The sequence below is a fragment of the Amblyraja radiata genome, chromosome 23 (assembly GCF_010909765.2).
Source record: "Amblyraja radiata isolate CabotCenter1 chromosome 23, sAmbRad1.1.pri, whole genome shotgun sequence".
Lineage (NCBI taxonomy): Eukaryota > Metazoa > Chordata > Chondrichthyes > Rajiformes > Rajidae > Amblyraja > Amblyraja radiata.
The window spans coordinates 31,320,334-31,334,148 of NC_045978.1; the positions used below are offsets into that span (position 1 = coordinate 31,320,334).

Sequence of the window (13,815 nt, forward strand, 5' to 3'; positions counted from 1 at the left end):
TATTTTCAGTGATATGTAAGAGAACAAAGAATGCCAGAGGCTGAACATGATGTACAAAGCAGGAATCTCTTAGTCTGTTTGGCATAGAAGGATCACAGATGAGTTTATTGGAAAGCATTCAGCCAATTGATACCAGGCCAGAGGGGGGAAAGTAACAACCTGCTCAAATGTAGAGTTTAAGGAAGTTCTTGAGGGAGGAGAGAATAGGAGATAGAGAGATTTAAGATGGGAATTTGAGGGAATCCCACAGCGGCCATGGAGTGAATTGAACTCTGGTCTCTGAACGGTTCGTAGTTTAGTAATATAATTATTACACCATCACACCTTCCACGGAATGAAAAAAGAGCATGAAAATAATTAATAAGGAAATTTGACTGTCAAACACATTAAAACCCATGTGAATGACCAAGCATGTTTTTAATCGCAGGTCTGCAATGTTGTTGCTGAGGAATCCAACATTCATCTTTCTCTGCCTGTCGGGAGCAACTGAAGCCACTCTCATAGCCGGCATGTCCACGTTTGGACCCAAGTTCCTTGAAGCCCAGTTTGGTCTGAGTGCCTCTCAAGGTGCAACCCTATTTGGTAAGAAACGAATCCCGCAAGCCAAACTGTTGGTCTCACTTTGCATAAAACGTATTTGTTAATTCCAAGGAGGCAAAGAGTTGTGAAGTTTTTGTTTCATTCCCTTGAACAAGCCTGGTCAGTCAATTGTATAGGAAGGAACTGCAGATGCTGGTTTAAACTGAAGATAGACACAAATTGCTGGAGTAACCCAGTGGGTCAGACAGCATCTCTGGAGAAAAGGAATAGGTAATGTTTTGGGACGAGACCCTTTTGAAGATCTGAAGATTTGTTAGTCAATTTATAGTGAGTGTTATAGAGTCATACAGTGTGGTTAACAGGCCCTTCAGCCCAACTTGCCCACACTGACCAGCATGTCCCATCTACACTAGTCCCACTTGCCTGTGTTTTGCCCATATCCTTCTAAATCTATCCTATCCACGAACAGTACCTGTCAAATTGCTTCTTAAACATGTTGACAAATAGTTTTTCTGAGTGGAGTTTGAACTGCTTCATGAATAGCAAAACATAATGGTGGGGCGGGTTAACCACACACCAGCATCAGAGACCAGTAGCAAGCACAGTTCCCACCTGAAACGTCACCTATCCATGTCCTCCATAGATGCTGTCTGGCCCACTGAGTTACTCCAACACTTTGTCTTCTATGCAAGACTCCACATCTTCAGGTCATTGTGTGTCCATTTGACTGCTGTGCTGTAAAATCTCCTATGCCTACTTTGTAGAAATTCCTCCCACACTCCAAAGACACACAGGTATGTAGGTTAATTGGCTTGGTGTATGTGTAAATTGTCCCTAGTGTGTGTAGGATAGTGTTAATGTGCGGGGATCGCTGGTCGGCGTGGACTCGGTGGGCCGAAGGGCCTGTTTCCGCACTGTATCTGTAAAACTAAAACTAAAACTAAAACTTCCACTGCTCATGAACTAGAACTCATCATAAACATCCAAGCTCTTGTACGGTTCCTTCTCAATGTTGTGCATTGGGTCTAAGATGAGCAGTTTTAAAACGTTCTAAATTTTCTAAACTGGCTTGGCAGAGTTCTCCTACAAATCCCAAACCGATTTATAGTTTTAATAATGACTTGGGTTTGAAAGTGAAATCCCCTCTATCATAACTCTGAAGAATTATGAAGAATTCATAATCATAAGTCTGAAGAAAGGCCTCGACCCAAAACGTCACATATTCCTTGTCTCCAGAGATGCTGTCTGGCTCGCTGAGTCACTCCAGCTTTTCCCGTCTATCATCTTGTAATTGATAGCCTTAGAAGTTAATTCAAAGAACAAAGTCTAGTGGCATACTTGAATACTAAATCTCTTTGCTATGAGATGCTCAGGTCTGTTTGACTAAAATGTTGGTAACCCAACTGAGATTAGAACGAATATTTATGGTAATATTTTTTCTTTAGCAATTATGAGTTTTATTCTTCATGCCAATGACTCAATGGTCAAATGCCAGGAGAGTAGATTATCAATTCTGACTTAATGAAAAATACACTGTCTCCTCTTCTTCAGAAGAGTTATGGGTTCCTAACAAACTCCAAAGAGTTGAATACAAAAACACTAGGCTGGTGCTCCTGAAATAGTGTTGCTCCTTCCATTGGGATATTCAGCAAAGTTGCCTTTTTCGTTTGTGGGATGCTTGTGAAAGTTCCCATCCTGCTATTAGAGAGGTTTGATAAAAAATTGTAGTTTACACAACTCATTAAAAGTTGTTCCCCAATCTCCAATAAAGCAGTTTTATTACCATGTTGGGTAACATTACAGATTACTAATAGTAATTGCATCTTAGTTTGTACTTAAGTGCAGTTCTGTAAATTAGTATGAATCCTGAAATTCATAAAGGTTTTATAATTTCTTCAATTTATAAATTATGCAGCGGTAGACAAAAAAATTTCCAGCATCTGCAGTTCTTTCTTAAACATTACAGCGGTAGAGTGGCTGCCTTACAGCACCAGAGACTTAGGTTCGATCCTGACTACGGGTGCTGTCTGTACGGAGCTTGTATGTTCTCTCTGTGACCATGTGGGTTTTCTCTGGGTGCTCTGGTTTACTCCCATACTCCAAAGATGTACAGGTTTGTAGGTAAACAGGCTTTGGTAAAATTGTCCCTAATGTGTAGAATAGTGTAGCATAGTGTTAGTGTGCAGAGTGATCGCGGGTCGGCGCGGGCTCGGTGGGCCGAAGGCCCTGTTTCCACACTGTATCTCTAATGAATAAAAATTTTAAAGGTGTTCTCGTGTTCTGGCCAAGATTTATTCACTAGCTACCATCACTAAAAGTACTGATTATCTGGTTGATATATCACCTCTGTGTTTGCGAGACAGTGGTACTGTATACATTTCAAAAGTGGTTGCACATACAAAACACATTTAATTTGTTGCAGTGTAAAAGGTGTTCCTCAAATTAATTTCCTTATCACTTATTGAATTTGCAACTTTATTCTTTCCTCGATTCTAGGGTACATTGTAGTTCCAGCGGGAGGAGGTGGCACATTCCTTGGCGGATTCATTGTGAATAAATTAAAACTTCGTTGTGCGGGAATCATCAAGATTTGTATTATTTGTGCATTCATGAGCCTGTTAGCTATTTTCATTGTCAGCATTAACTGCCCCAACATGGCTGTGGCTGGGATCACTTCAACATTCAATGGCAGGTATGAGCAACGAGTCACTTTTCAAATTTAGTTTTACGCTACAATTGTAATAAACCTATCTTAATTGCGATTAATAGAATAACTATTATAACCAATGATTAACAAGGTTCATGTAAGTAACAACCAGAGATCGGAAGTTAAGATTCCAATATGTAGGAGCCCTGCAGATGCACAATTGCTTTATCTTGATAAAATAGCATTAGTTGCATGTCCATCGGAACAATTGTCATTTGTTCCCTGCTTTATTCACCATTTGCTTTATTTTGTTTATACACACACTGCCTATTTTTCACTCTATGTTTGGTTTCATAGAAATAAACTTCCTAATCATTTAACTGAACAAATAGCAACTGGCAATTTTCTGTGGCTGAGCAGAAGACGCTCTTGTAGCTATTTTGTTGATTTAACATTCACGGGATAACATTTGTGGAATGGGTGCAATGTCATCACAATTTTGTTCCCCATACAAAATTAAAGTAGTGCAATGAAACTATTTTAAAAGATTGAATATGGAAAAGTATAAATTAGTTACTTGTTTGATTTCCAGCCTTTAATACTTTAGTGATGTGGTAAACTAAAAAAATGTGACTACCCGTAATTAATGTGGCAGCATTTTTATTTAACAGTGTTTATGATGGGGCTATCAATGTGACTGCAACTTGCAACGCTGATTGTAACTGTTTAATGGAATTGTACAACCCAGTTTGTGGAGCAGATGGTTTAATGTATTACTCACCTTGTCATGCTGGATGCACAGAATTTAATTCAACACTGTCACCAAATGGCAGAAAGGTAACTTATTCAATCATAATTTTCATCGTTATCAGCAGGTAAACTTAAGGCCTTGTCCCACTTTCCCGAGTTACTCACGAACTCTCCCGAGATTTCCCCTTGATTCGAACTCGGGGAATGTCAGGGAATGTCCGTAGCGAGGCCGTTGAAGTCCATAAATGTTTCGTAGCGGCTCATAATGCCAGCGTAGGAACTCGGGACATCAGGTAAGTAGGGACGTTTTTTCAACATGTTGAAAAATGTCCACGAGTAAAAAAAATAGCCCCGAGTATCTACGAATGGCTATTATCGCAGTTTGAGAAATGAAGAAGGACTTATTCTTTTGTGAAAAATATATATTAAGACTGGGATTTTCACATCGGGACGACAGATGGCACAATGGGCTAAGTGTTCGGCTGGCGACCGGAAGGTGTCCGGTTCGAATCCCGCTTGGAGTGCATACTGTCGTTGTGTCCTTGGGCAAGACACTTCACCCACCTTTGCCTGTGTGTGAATGTGTGTGAGTGATTGGTGGTGGTCGGAGGGGCCGTAGGCGCAGAATGGCAGCCACGCTTCCGTCAGTCTGCCCCAGGGCAGCTGTGGCTACAGAAGTAGCTTACCACCACCGAGTGTGACTGAGGAGTGAATGAATAATGCGATGTAAAGCGCCTTGAGTATTAGAAAGGCGCTATATAAAAATCCCATCCATCCATTATCATTGAGAATGAATCAATTGAAAATTTTGAAAGATTGATAGGATTTTGTTTGGTAAAATAGTCAGATCAGATGAATGGAGTTTACATAATCCCAAAACAATTGCTACACCCGGATGGCAAAACACTTGAAATATAAGCGAAACATGTTGGAAATAATCAGCAAGTCAGGTAATATTCATAGAGAGTGAAACAATTGGTATTTGAGGGCATAACTGGGAAAGCTTATAAATGAAGTTGCAGATGACAGAGGAAAGGGTGAGATGGGATGATGTTCACCAGTAATCAAATCAATTTGTTGGCAGGCTTATTTGGCTGAAACATCTACCCTACTTTCAAGACGTAGCACGAGTCATTTATCTTCAGTGTCTCCTGATAGCCATGGTGATATTGCACCAACAATTGCTGGTCTGAGTCGGTGGAGAAGACAAAAAGCCAGAAAAAATTTAAGAACTTTGCTCATCTGTTTTTTGTTAATTCCAAGCAAAGGGCATTTGGCACCAGAATACTATTTTCTATTCTCAACATATCTTGTATGAAGCGGGGTGGGGGGGGGGGGGGTGCAGGTAAGGTACAGCAGGGACAATTACATTTATACCAAGCCTACAAACCGGTACGTCTTTAGAGTGTGGGAGGAAACAAAAGATCACAGAGAAAACCCAAGCAGTTCACGGGAAGAATGTACAAACTCAATATAGACAAGCATCCATAGTCAGGATTGAACCCGAGTCTCTGGAGCTGTAGGTAGTAGCTCTACCACTATGTCACCGTGCCATCCTTGATTTATTTGATTTGAAGTTATGCCTTCTAAGTTAGCTTACCTATAAAGTTTAATAACTTAATTGCGTGTGTACATCTGGTTTCTCTTTAAGGCTAGAATATCAGTCTCTCTAATTTTCATCAAAAAATCATCCAGCACTAGAAGTCAGCTGCAAATTTTGATGAAGGTTATCTAAATTCACACACTAAACCCCGTGAATGTATAAAGTTGTTCCAATGGAAATGTTTGTGTTACTACATTTTTATCAAAATGTGCAATTTGCTGCTGGGATTATTCAGCCATGAGGAATGATCACATTGTGAATACATTGTGAGCTGCCAAGATCATCGCAGAGAGCATTAATGGGAAGTACCTCCAGTTCCAGGCAGAGTAGATTAAAACGGTAGACACAAAATGCTGGAGTAACTCAGCGGGACCAGCAGCATCTCTGGAGAGAAGGAATGGGCAACCTACCGGGTCGAGACCCTTCTTCAGTCTGAGTCAGGGGAGAGGGAAACTGGAGATATGGATGGGCACAAAGAGAATGTAAGGTGTGAAAACAACAGATCAAAGCAGACGATGATCAAGGAAATGTAGAATGTTTCATTGTTGGATGAGGGGAAGGTCGCAATGAAGCAGAAAAACAGTAAAATTAATCAGGAGGAGAGTGTGGAACTAGTCGGAGAACTAGGGAGGTAGGGAGACGTTGTGGTGGCATGGTGGCACAGCGGTAGAGTTGCTGCCTTACAGCATTTGCAGCACCGGAGACCCGGGTTGGATACCAACTACAGGTGCTGTCTATACGGAGTTTGTACGTTCTCCCCGTGACCACACGGGCTTTCTCCAAGATCCTCAGTTTCCTCCCATCCTCCAAAGACGTACAGGTTTGTAGGTAAATTGGCTTGGTATTGTATAAATTGTCCTTAGTGTGTATAGGACAATGTTAGTGTGCGGGGTATCGCTGGACGGTGTGGATTCGCTGGGCTAAAGGGCCAGTTTCTGCACTGTAACTCTAAACTAAACTAGACACACAGAGAGGGAAAGCAAGAGTTACTTGAAATTAGAGAAATCAATATTCATACTGCTGAGTTGTAAGCTGGGTTGTAACGATAGTTTTTGTCATGGATGTTTCAATGGTGCTTTTATTGTCACCAGCAAACACAGGTCTTATCTTTATTGTCACCTGAAAACACAGCATGAAATTATTTTCTTATAAACAGCCTAGTAGAGTATTGCCATACCTAAGCACATCCCGATTAGCAAATTGTGTAGAAATAGTCCACTGATCCCACATGCAAGAGGCGCATGGAGTTTGCAACCTTCCTTTGGGTCGTGGGATATTCAAAGAACGGGTTGCCAAAACAGATCCGGCAAGTGGCTTGGAACTCGAGGAATGGAGATATCATGTAGGCGAGTGATCCCGAGACTGGGAGATTACTAGGAGAGAGAGGCCCATGGAGTGTAGGAGAGAGTGGTCTCGGTGGCTGGTGGAATGTACAGGCACATGGACAGGACAGCGGCATCTTATTTCTCTGCCTTGGTTACCCTAACACACACTTACTATAATGGTATTAATAGTGAAATATGCATGAAATAACATTTTCTTATGGTAGTATGTTTTAATGAATTAGACAATGTGGTATCTGCAATTAAATTTAGAGTTAGCTAACTAATTATTGGGTCACCTGAAAAGGGGTGTGATAAAGAACTGGATTAAGACGTGCAGTATAGTTGAAGACATGCACGTTCCATTTAAATTCCCTTTCAAATCAGGCAGTCACATAGTTGAATTGCACCATTATTTGTTATTGTCAACATCTTAAATTTATTTTTCTTCATTCCCAGATTTTCCACAACTGTCTCTGTGTAATGGAGCACGATTCGATGAGGCGGAGTTATGCAGAATCTGGGAAATGCAATTCGCCCTGTACACAATTGCCACTATTCATATCAATCTTCTTTTTTGTAATTTTATTCACGTTCTTGAGCAGCATTCCTGCATTAACAGCAACTCTCAGGTAGGAAAGAGTGGCAGCACATTCTGACATCCTCTTCAAACAAATTGTGATCATGCAAGTAATTTCTTGATCTCAAATGGGAATCACCAACATTTTTAAAGATTATTGTCAAGCCAGAGGTTTGGTTGGCAACTCTGCCAAATAAGCTGTTTTATCAAAGTGTAAATTTCCATTTGTTAGTTGTTGTGGTTAAGGCAGGGGAAAACCCCATAGCACTTGCCATAACAAGCTCAGTGTAAATAGGATAGAATTACTTTTAAACGGAGGTTGGTTGCTAACCTTTCAGAGGTTTACTTTAGTTCACTGTTTAAATAAGATGCAATGAGGAATAAGCAAGCAACAATGATGGCTTGATATGGCTTCCTAGAAATTCATCTCCTGTCTGAAACACTGATCATGAAGTACAAAAACAGCAGTGTATTGTATCCTACCTCTGAGTGCCATTGAAGTCAGTAGAGAGAAATGTTGCATTAGAATCAAATTGTCAGCCAAATCTGTAGTTGAACACTTTGGTGGCCTTTAAAGTGGAAAGTTTTCAGTTACAGTCTCAGTGCAATTCCCAGGAAAGGGAAGGGTTATTTAAGACAGAACTCCCTGGGTAACAAAAAAGTAAAGACAAGACTGGAAAGAAAAGCATCTGACAGAGGCCATGTCATTAACACAGTGAAAACCAGGCTGATCAAAAATTGCAGCAGGATTTTGATCAATTGGCCAGGTGGGCTGAGGAATAGTTAATGGAGTTTAATACTTATAAGTGCGAGGTGTTGTATATTTTGGGAAGTCAAACCAGAGCAGGACCTTCACAGCAAATGACAAGGCTCTGGGGAATATTATAGAGCCGAGGGATTTAGGAACAGAGGAACATAGTTCCTTGAAAGTGGTATCACTTGTAGATAGGATGGCCAAGAAGGCTTTCAGCACATTGGCATTCTCAGTCAGAGCATTGAACATAGAAGTTGGGATGTTATGTTACAGTGTACACGACATTGGTGAGGCCACATTTGGATTATCATGTTCAGGCTGGGAGGATGAGGGATGATCTTATACAGTTGTATAAGACCATAAGGGGAATAGATAGGGGAAATGTATAGTCATTTAGTAAGAGTAGGAGAATCAAGAACCAGCAGATATAGGTTTAAGTTGAGAAGGGAAAGATTTAATAGGAACCTGAGGGGCAACTTTTTCACACAGAGGGTGATGGGTATATGGAATGAGCTGTCAGGAAATAGTTGAGGCAGGTACGATCACAACATTTAAAAGATATTTGTACAGGTATGTTGATAGGAAAGGTTTAGAGGAATATGGGACAAATGGAGGCAGTTGGGACCAGTGTAGATGGGGCATCTTGGTTGGAGTGAGCAAGTTGGATCGAAGGGCCTGTTTCCATTCTGTGTGACTCTATAACAACCTCAAAATGAATATTGTAAAGTGTGTTTACAGTCAAATTTTTTTTAAGTAAAATAAAATTTACTACCTCGTAGTTGTAGATTTATTCCTAAATGGGTCAGTGAGCTTATTGATATTTGCTATTGAAATTAATTGTGGGCTAAAAAAGTTCCACAATATTTCTGTCTAAATTGGAATGCTTTTTTCATTTGATTCAGGTGTGTCCCTGATAGTCAGCGATCATTTGCACTCGGTATTCAATGGATCTTAGTCCGTACTTTAGGTAAGGTAGCTTATCTGCTTTGAAATTATTTTTTGTGTATTTGTTGCTCCAGCACACATGATATCATGCCAGTGGCTTAAAACTAAGATGTAAGCTGGAGACTGTCTAAATACAACGTTGGTGGTATTTATCTAGTTGAATATTTGGTAAAGGCCTTAAATATTGCTTAATTAATAATTAATTAAAAGTACCTAGAATAGTACTTTCTACATTAATCAGGTAAAAAATAAACCTGTAATTTGTAGTTAATTTGAACACTAATGATAAAATGCAAATGTTGATAATGTAATATTGAGCTACAATATCAAGTGCCAAAGTTATATGTGATCTCTGCCAGATTTCTCTTTAATCTTCCTCTGTATGCATTTCCACAGGTGGAATCCCAGGCCCAATTGCGTTTGGATCCGTTATTGACATGTCCTGCTTGTTGTGGCAGCATCAATGCACAGAGAGAGGCTCTTGTTATATCTACCAAAATTCAGCCATGAGCAAATATCTCCTGATTGCAGGAATAACATACAAGGTAACATATGAGAACAATTAGCGTTGTTGGTTAATATGGGGGGGAAATAATACACATTGCTACTTTATTAATTTTGTCATTTTGGAAATGAAAATATAACGGCTCAGGAGTACACGGGCTGAGGATTAAACAACTAATGTGAAGACTTAAGTCAAAACTCTAGTCAAGTGGGACGTGGAAATGAAGAAGTCCTAAAATGTTAATTTGCAAATCGAATCAGTAGTAAGGAAGGCAAATGCAATTCTAGCATTTATTTCTACAATATAAAAACAGGGATACAAGGCTGAGGCTTTATAAGGCACTGGTCAGACCGCATTTGGAGTATTGTGAGCAGTTTTTGGCCCCATATCTGAGGAAGGATGTTCTGGCATTGGAGAGGATCCAGAGAAGGTTTACGAGAATGATTCTAGGAATGATAGGGTTAACATATGATGAGCATTTGACAGTAGTGGGCCTGTACTCGATGGAGTTTGGAAAGATGAGGGGGGGATCTCATTGAATCTTATCGAATAGTGAAAGACCTACATAGAGTGGAGAGGATGTTTCCATTATAGAGTCGAGGACCAGAGACCATAGCCTCAGAATAAAAGGATGAAAGTTGATGGAGAATTTATTTAGTCAGAGGGTGGTGAATCTGTGGAATTTATTGCCCACAGACGGCTGTGGAGGCCGTTATTGGGTACTTTTAAGGCAGAGGTTGACAGATTGTTGATTTGTATGGGTGTCCAGGGTTAGCGGGAGAAAGCAGGACAAGGGTTGAGAGGGAACGATAGATCAGCCACGATTGAATGGCGGGATAGACTTGATGTGTCGAATGGCCTAATTCCGTTCCTATAATTTAAGAACCTATGAAAGTATCACCAGAGCTGCTCCTTTGTGCTTGAATTAACCAGAGTTATTTTGCTTTTTCCTTTACAGATAGCGGGGTTAGTATTCTTTCTCCTGGCTTTTTTTCTGTACAAACCACCAGGATCAACACTCAGTAGTTCAACCATGGACAATGGAGACTCTAATTTAGACAAAGGTGTTTCACAAAATACGGTTAAAAAAGTAATTACTCTCTAATTAACTCGCACTTACATTGCATTTAATGAAAATTGTATTCTTACCACTCCACATTATTGGATGTCATTCACCGTACTCATCTAACCAGCCACATTTTAACATCAACCTTGTTATTTTCATGATCAACGTTTTCAGTTTTAACGTTGTTGAACATCGGGACTATTTACAAATTTTTAACATTGAAAATTGTATAAATTAAATCTGTGCAGAGTGTACAATGATATTAGAAACGATTGAAAGTGAATAAGTGGTGATGTTTACCTGCAAGCACTACACCTATATACGTATAAGGATTCTTCATTGCAAGTGTTAGCCATTGCACTGGATGGGTCAGGAGACTGAGGATTGGCATGGTTTTCACACCCATAAACTATGCAACAGTGCTTAAGCCTTTGATGGATGTCTATGCAGCTGTAATGTCATTTATTTCAGCTATTTACAAAGCTCTTTTAAATATTGACAAATTCTTAATTATGCAATTCACAGGTACATTTTACACTTTTGATATAAGACTAGGATTTTCTTACTTTTCTTTATAAATTCCCAATTACTTAAGTCTTTAGCTCCAATCCTGGGGCAGTGCAACCATGGAGACTCCAACAACAGGCCATGCTTGACCAAAAAGGACAGGTGGAATAGTTTGCGTAGATTTAGAAAATTTCTCTATGAGGAACTAAATAATATAGTTGCTAAAAGAAAGTAAATCTTGCTAAATGTCAATTGTAACTTGGCAATTGATAATACTACATCCCAGAAAAAAAATCACAAATATCCTAAATCCATTCAAAATCCATTCCAAACTTCGAATGCAATTTAAATAAAATAAGAGTATAGCAAAATGATATGGGAAGCCCATGTTTATAAGGCACAATTATTTTCTTTTTATCATCCTAACCATTTGTGGGACTGTAAGCTGAAAGTGACCAGAATTGGTGTTAGTGGTGGAGATGGTTGTTGCATGGTGCAATGGGCATGGAAGGAATATTTAGCTTCCATAGTAATAATTATGAGAGTGATGTACCAGATTAACACCCTTGGCTCACATTAATACTTGAAAGAAAACCTGCAGCTATATGTTGGACACTGAGTGTTTGTTTTAGAAACTGTTGAATTGGAGGTTAATTATTCAGGATGTTAGTTGTGGCTGTGGGAGCTGACACTGATTATCAGGTGATTAATAACATCCTTGTGCATTATTTATTATTAATTGCTCTTCTTTTATCAAAAGACATAAAAAACGGATAACATTTTTTATAAACCTTGCCCTTGAAATGATGCTGAGATACAGGCACTTAAATATATTAGTGTAGGAAGGAACTGCAGATGCTGGTTTATATCGAAGATAGACACAAAGTGCTGGAGCAACTCAGCAGGTCAGGCAGCATCTCTGGAGAAAAGGAACAAGTAACTTATTGGGTCGGAATCCTTCCTCAGATTTCATAAAGACATGAATCTAATTAACTAGGTAATTAACATATGCACGGCTGCCACTCCCATGATTTTCAGCATAAGGATGCAATCTACCACCTTTGTCTATCAGTCAAAAGATATCAAGGAGCAAATGTGCAACAGTTCAGTAAAGATGTGTAAAATAACCAATGTTTCACCCCTCTGTGCCAGCCTTGTTTGTCATCGCAGATTACATGCGGATGTTGTTCCCTCGGTAATGGCAGAAATTCTATGCTATGCGTCTTCGTTGATCTGCCAGACTAATCAGCCTGTGTCCCCCAAAAGCTTGGGACAAGGGACTTGATCGGGACATTAGAACACATTAGGTATGGAGCCATTTATTGAGCTTTGCATTCACCCCACCACCCCCACTGTATTTGGAAAGACACGCCCTTTTCTGCGCTGCTACGGGGTGGACATGAGGAGCAGTGCTTTGAAGTCTGACTGCCTTCCAGCGATGAGCATGGGAAAGATGCGGTAACTTAATTTGGCAAGCAATTCTTGACAGGAACTGCACAGTCCCCATCTCAGCACATCAATCAGTGTGGAAAGTGCCACAAAATTTATTTCAAAAATAAAATCCCTCGGTTTAGTTTTTCACAGAGTTTGGGTGGGCGTTAGTACTAAACACAAAGAATGAATTCCAATTTCTAGACAATAGACTGCCAAAATAAAAGAAACAAGTTTTGCAACTGACGTGGTTTGTGCCATGATGTAATTTTTTAAATATTGCAATATAATAAGGAATTGATTATTAGTTTATTAAAGGTGTCATCAATCTCTAAGATGGAATTTATCTCTTAATCAAACTGCCCCAGACTAACCAAAAAATCCATGAGTTACTAGAGTTACTAAAATTCGGTATTTCAGGATAGTTTCTATATTCTATTTTGTTATTTAACTTTTAAAAGCACTATTTACCAATGCAAGGGTTAGAATTTATCATTTGCAATTATGTATAGTAGTTTAATGTCAGGATTATTCATATTCATATTCTACATGAGTGAATTTTTGAAATACAATAATTGTTGAGATTTATAGGCGTTTTCGCTGTTTTTGATATAATCTATGTTTCCATGAAATAGGGGGATCCTCTGAGGACGGTTGTTTTATCTCTTGCCACACTTATCCTATTCCCTAGAGTTTGGAAGAATGAGAAATCGTATCCCAAAGTTCTTAATCAGATTGACAGGGTAGCAGCTTCTAAGCATTTCCTCCAATTGTGGAATCTAGCTTCAGTCATAGTGTCAGAAAATGGCCTTAATTGTTTATAACAGAACGGATGGGAAATGTCCTCACTCAAGGAGTTACTGGCCTTTGTCATTCTCAGCCCAGAAAAAACAAAGTGGAGTTGAAGTGGAAGACCAACTTTTACTTTATAAAATGACAAGCAAACTCAAAAATCCTGTAGATAGACAGAAAATGCTGAAGAAATTCAGGGGGCAGGCAGCATCTCTGGAGAGAAAGACGTTTCCGGTCGAGACCCTTCTTCAGAACGAGATATGGAAGGAATATACAAAGAACATGTTAGGTGTGAAAAGAACATCAAACCAGACGATGATCAAGGAAATGTACAATGGTTCATTGTTGGTTGAGGGGAAGTTGACAACGAGGT

General features: G+C 39.5%; 1 protein-coding gene across 3 annotated transcripts in view; it reads left to right on the forward strand.

Moving 5' to 3' along the window:
- The window catches only part of slco4a1 (solute carrier organic anion transporter family member 4A1), a 158,669-nt gene extending 147,267 nt beyond the window's left edge, over window positions 1-11,402 (forward strand). For all 3 annotated transcript variants that reach the window (XM_033041956.1, XM_033041957.1, XM_033041955.1), the window contains 7 exons: window positions 428-582; window positions 3,037-3,232; window positions 3,859-4,024; window positions 7,322-7,494; window positions 9,099-9,163; window positions 9,538-9,686; window positions 10,605-11,402. In XM_033041956.1, coding sequence (XP_032897847.1) covers window positions 428-582; window positions 3,037-3,232; window positions 3,859-4,024; window positions 7,322-7,494; window positions 9,099-9,163; window positions 9,538-9,686; window positions 10,605-10,751 — 1,051 coding nt within the window. In that variant the 3' untranslated portion in view covers window positions 10,752-11,402. The remainder of the gene's footprint in view (window positions 1-427; window positions 583-3,036; window positions 3,233-3,858; window positions 4,025-7,321; window positions 7,495-9,098; window positions 9,164-9,537; window positions 9,687-10,604) is intronic.
- Window positions 11,403-13,815: the final 2,413 nt, after the last annotated feature.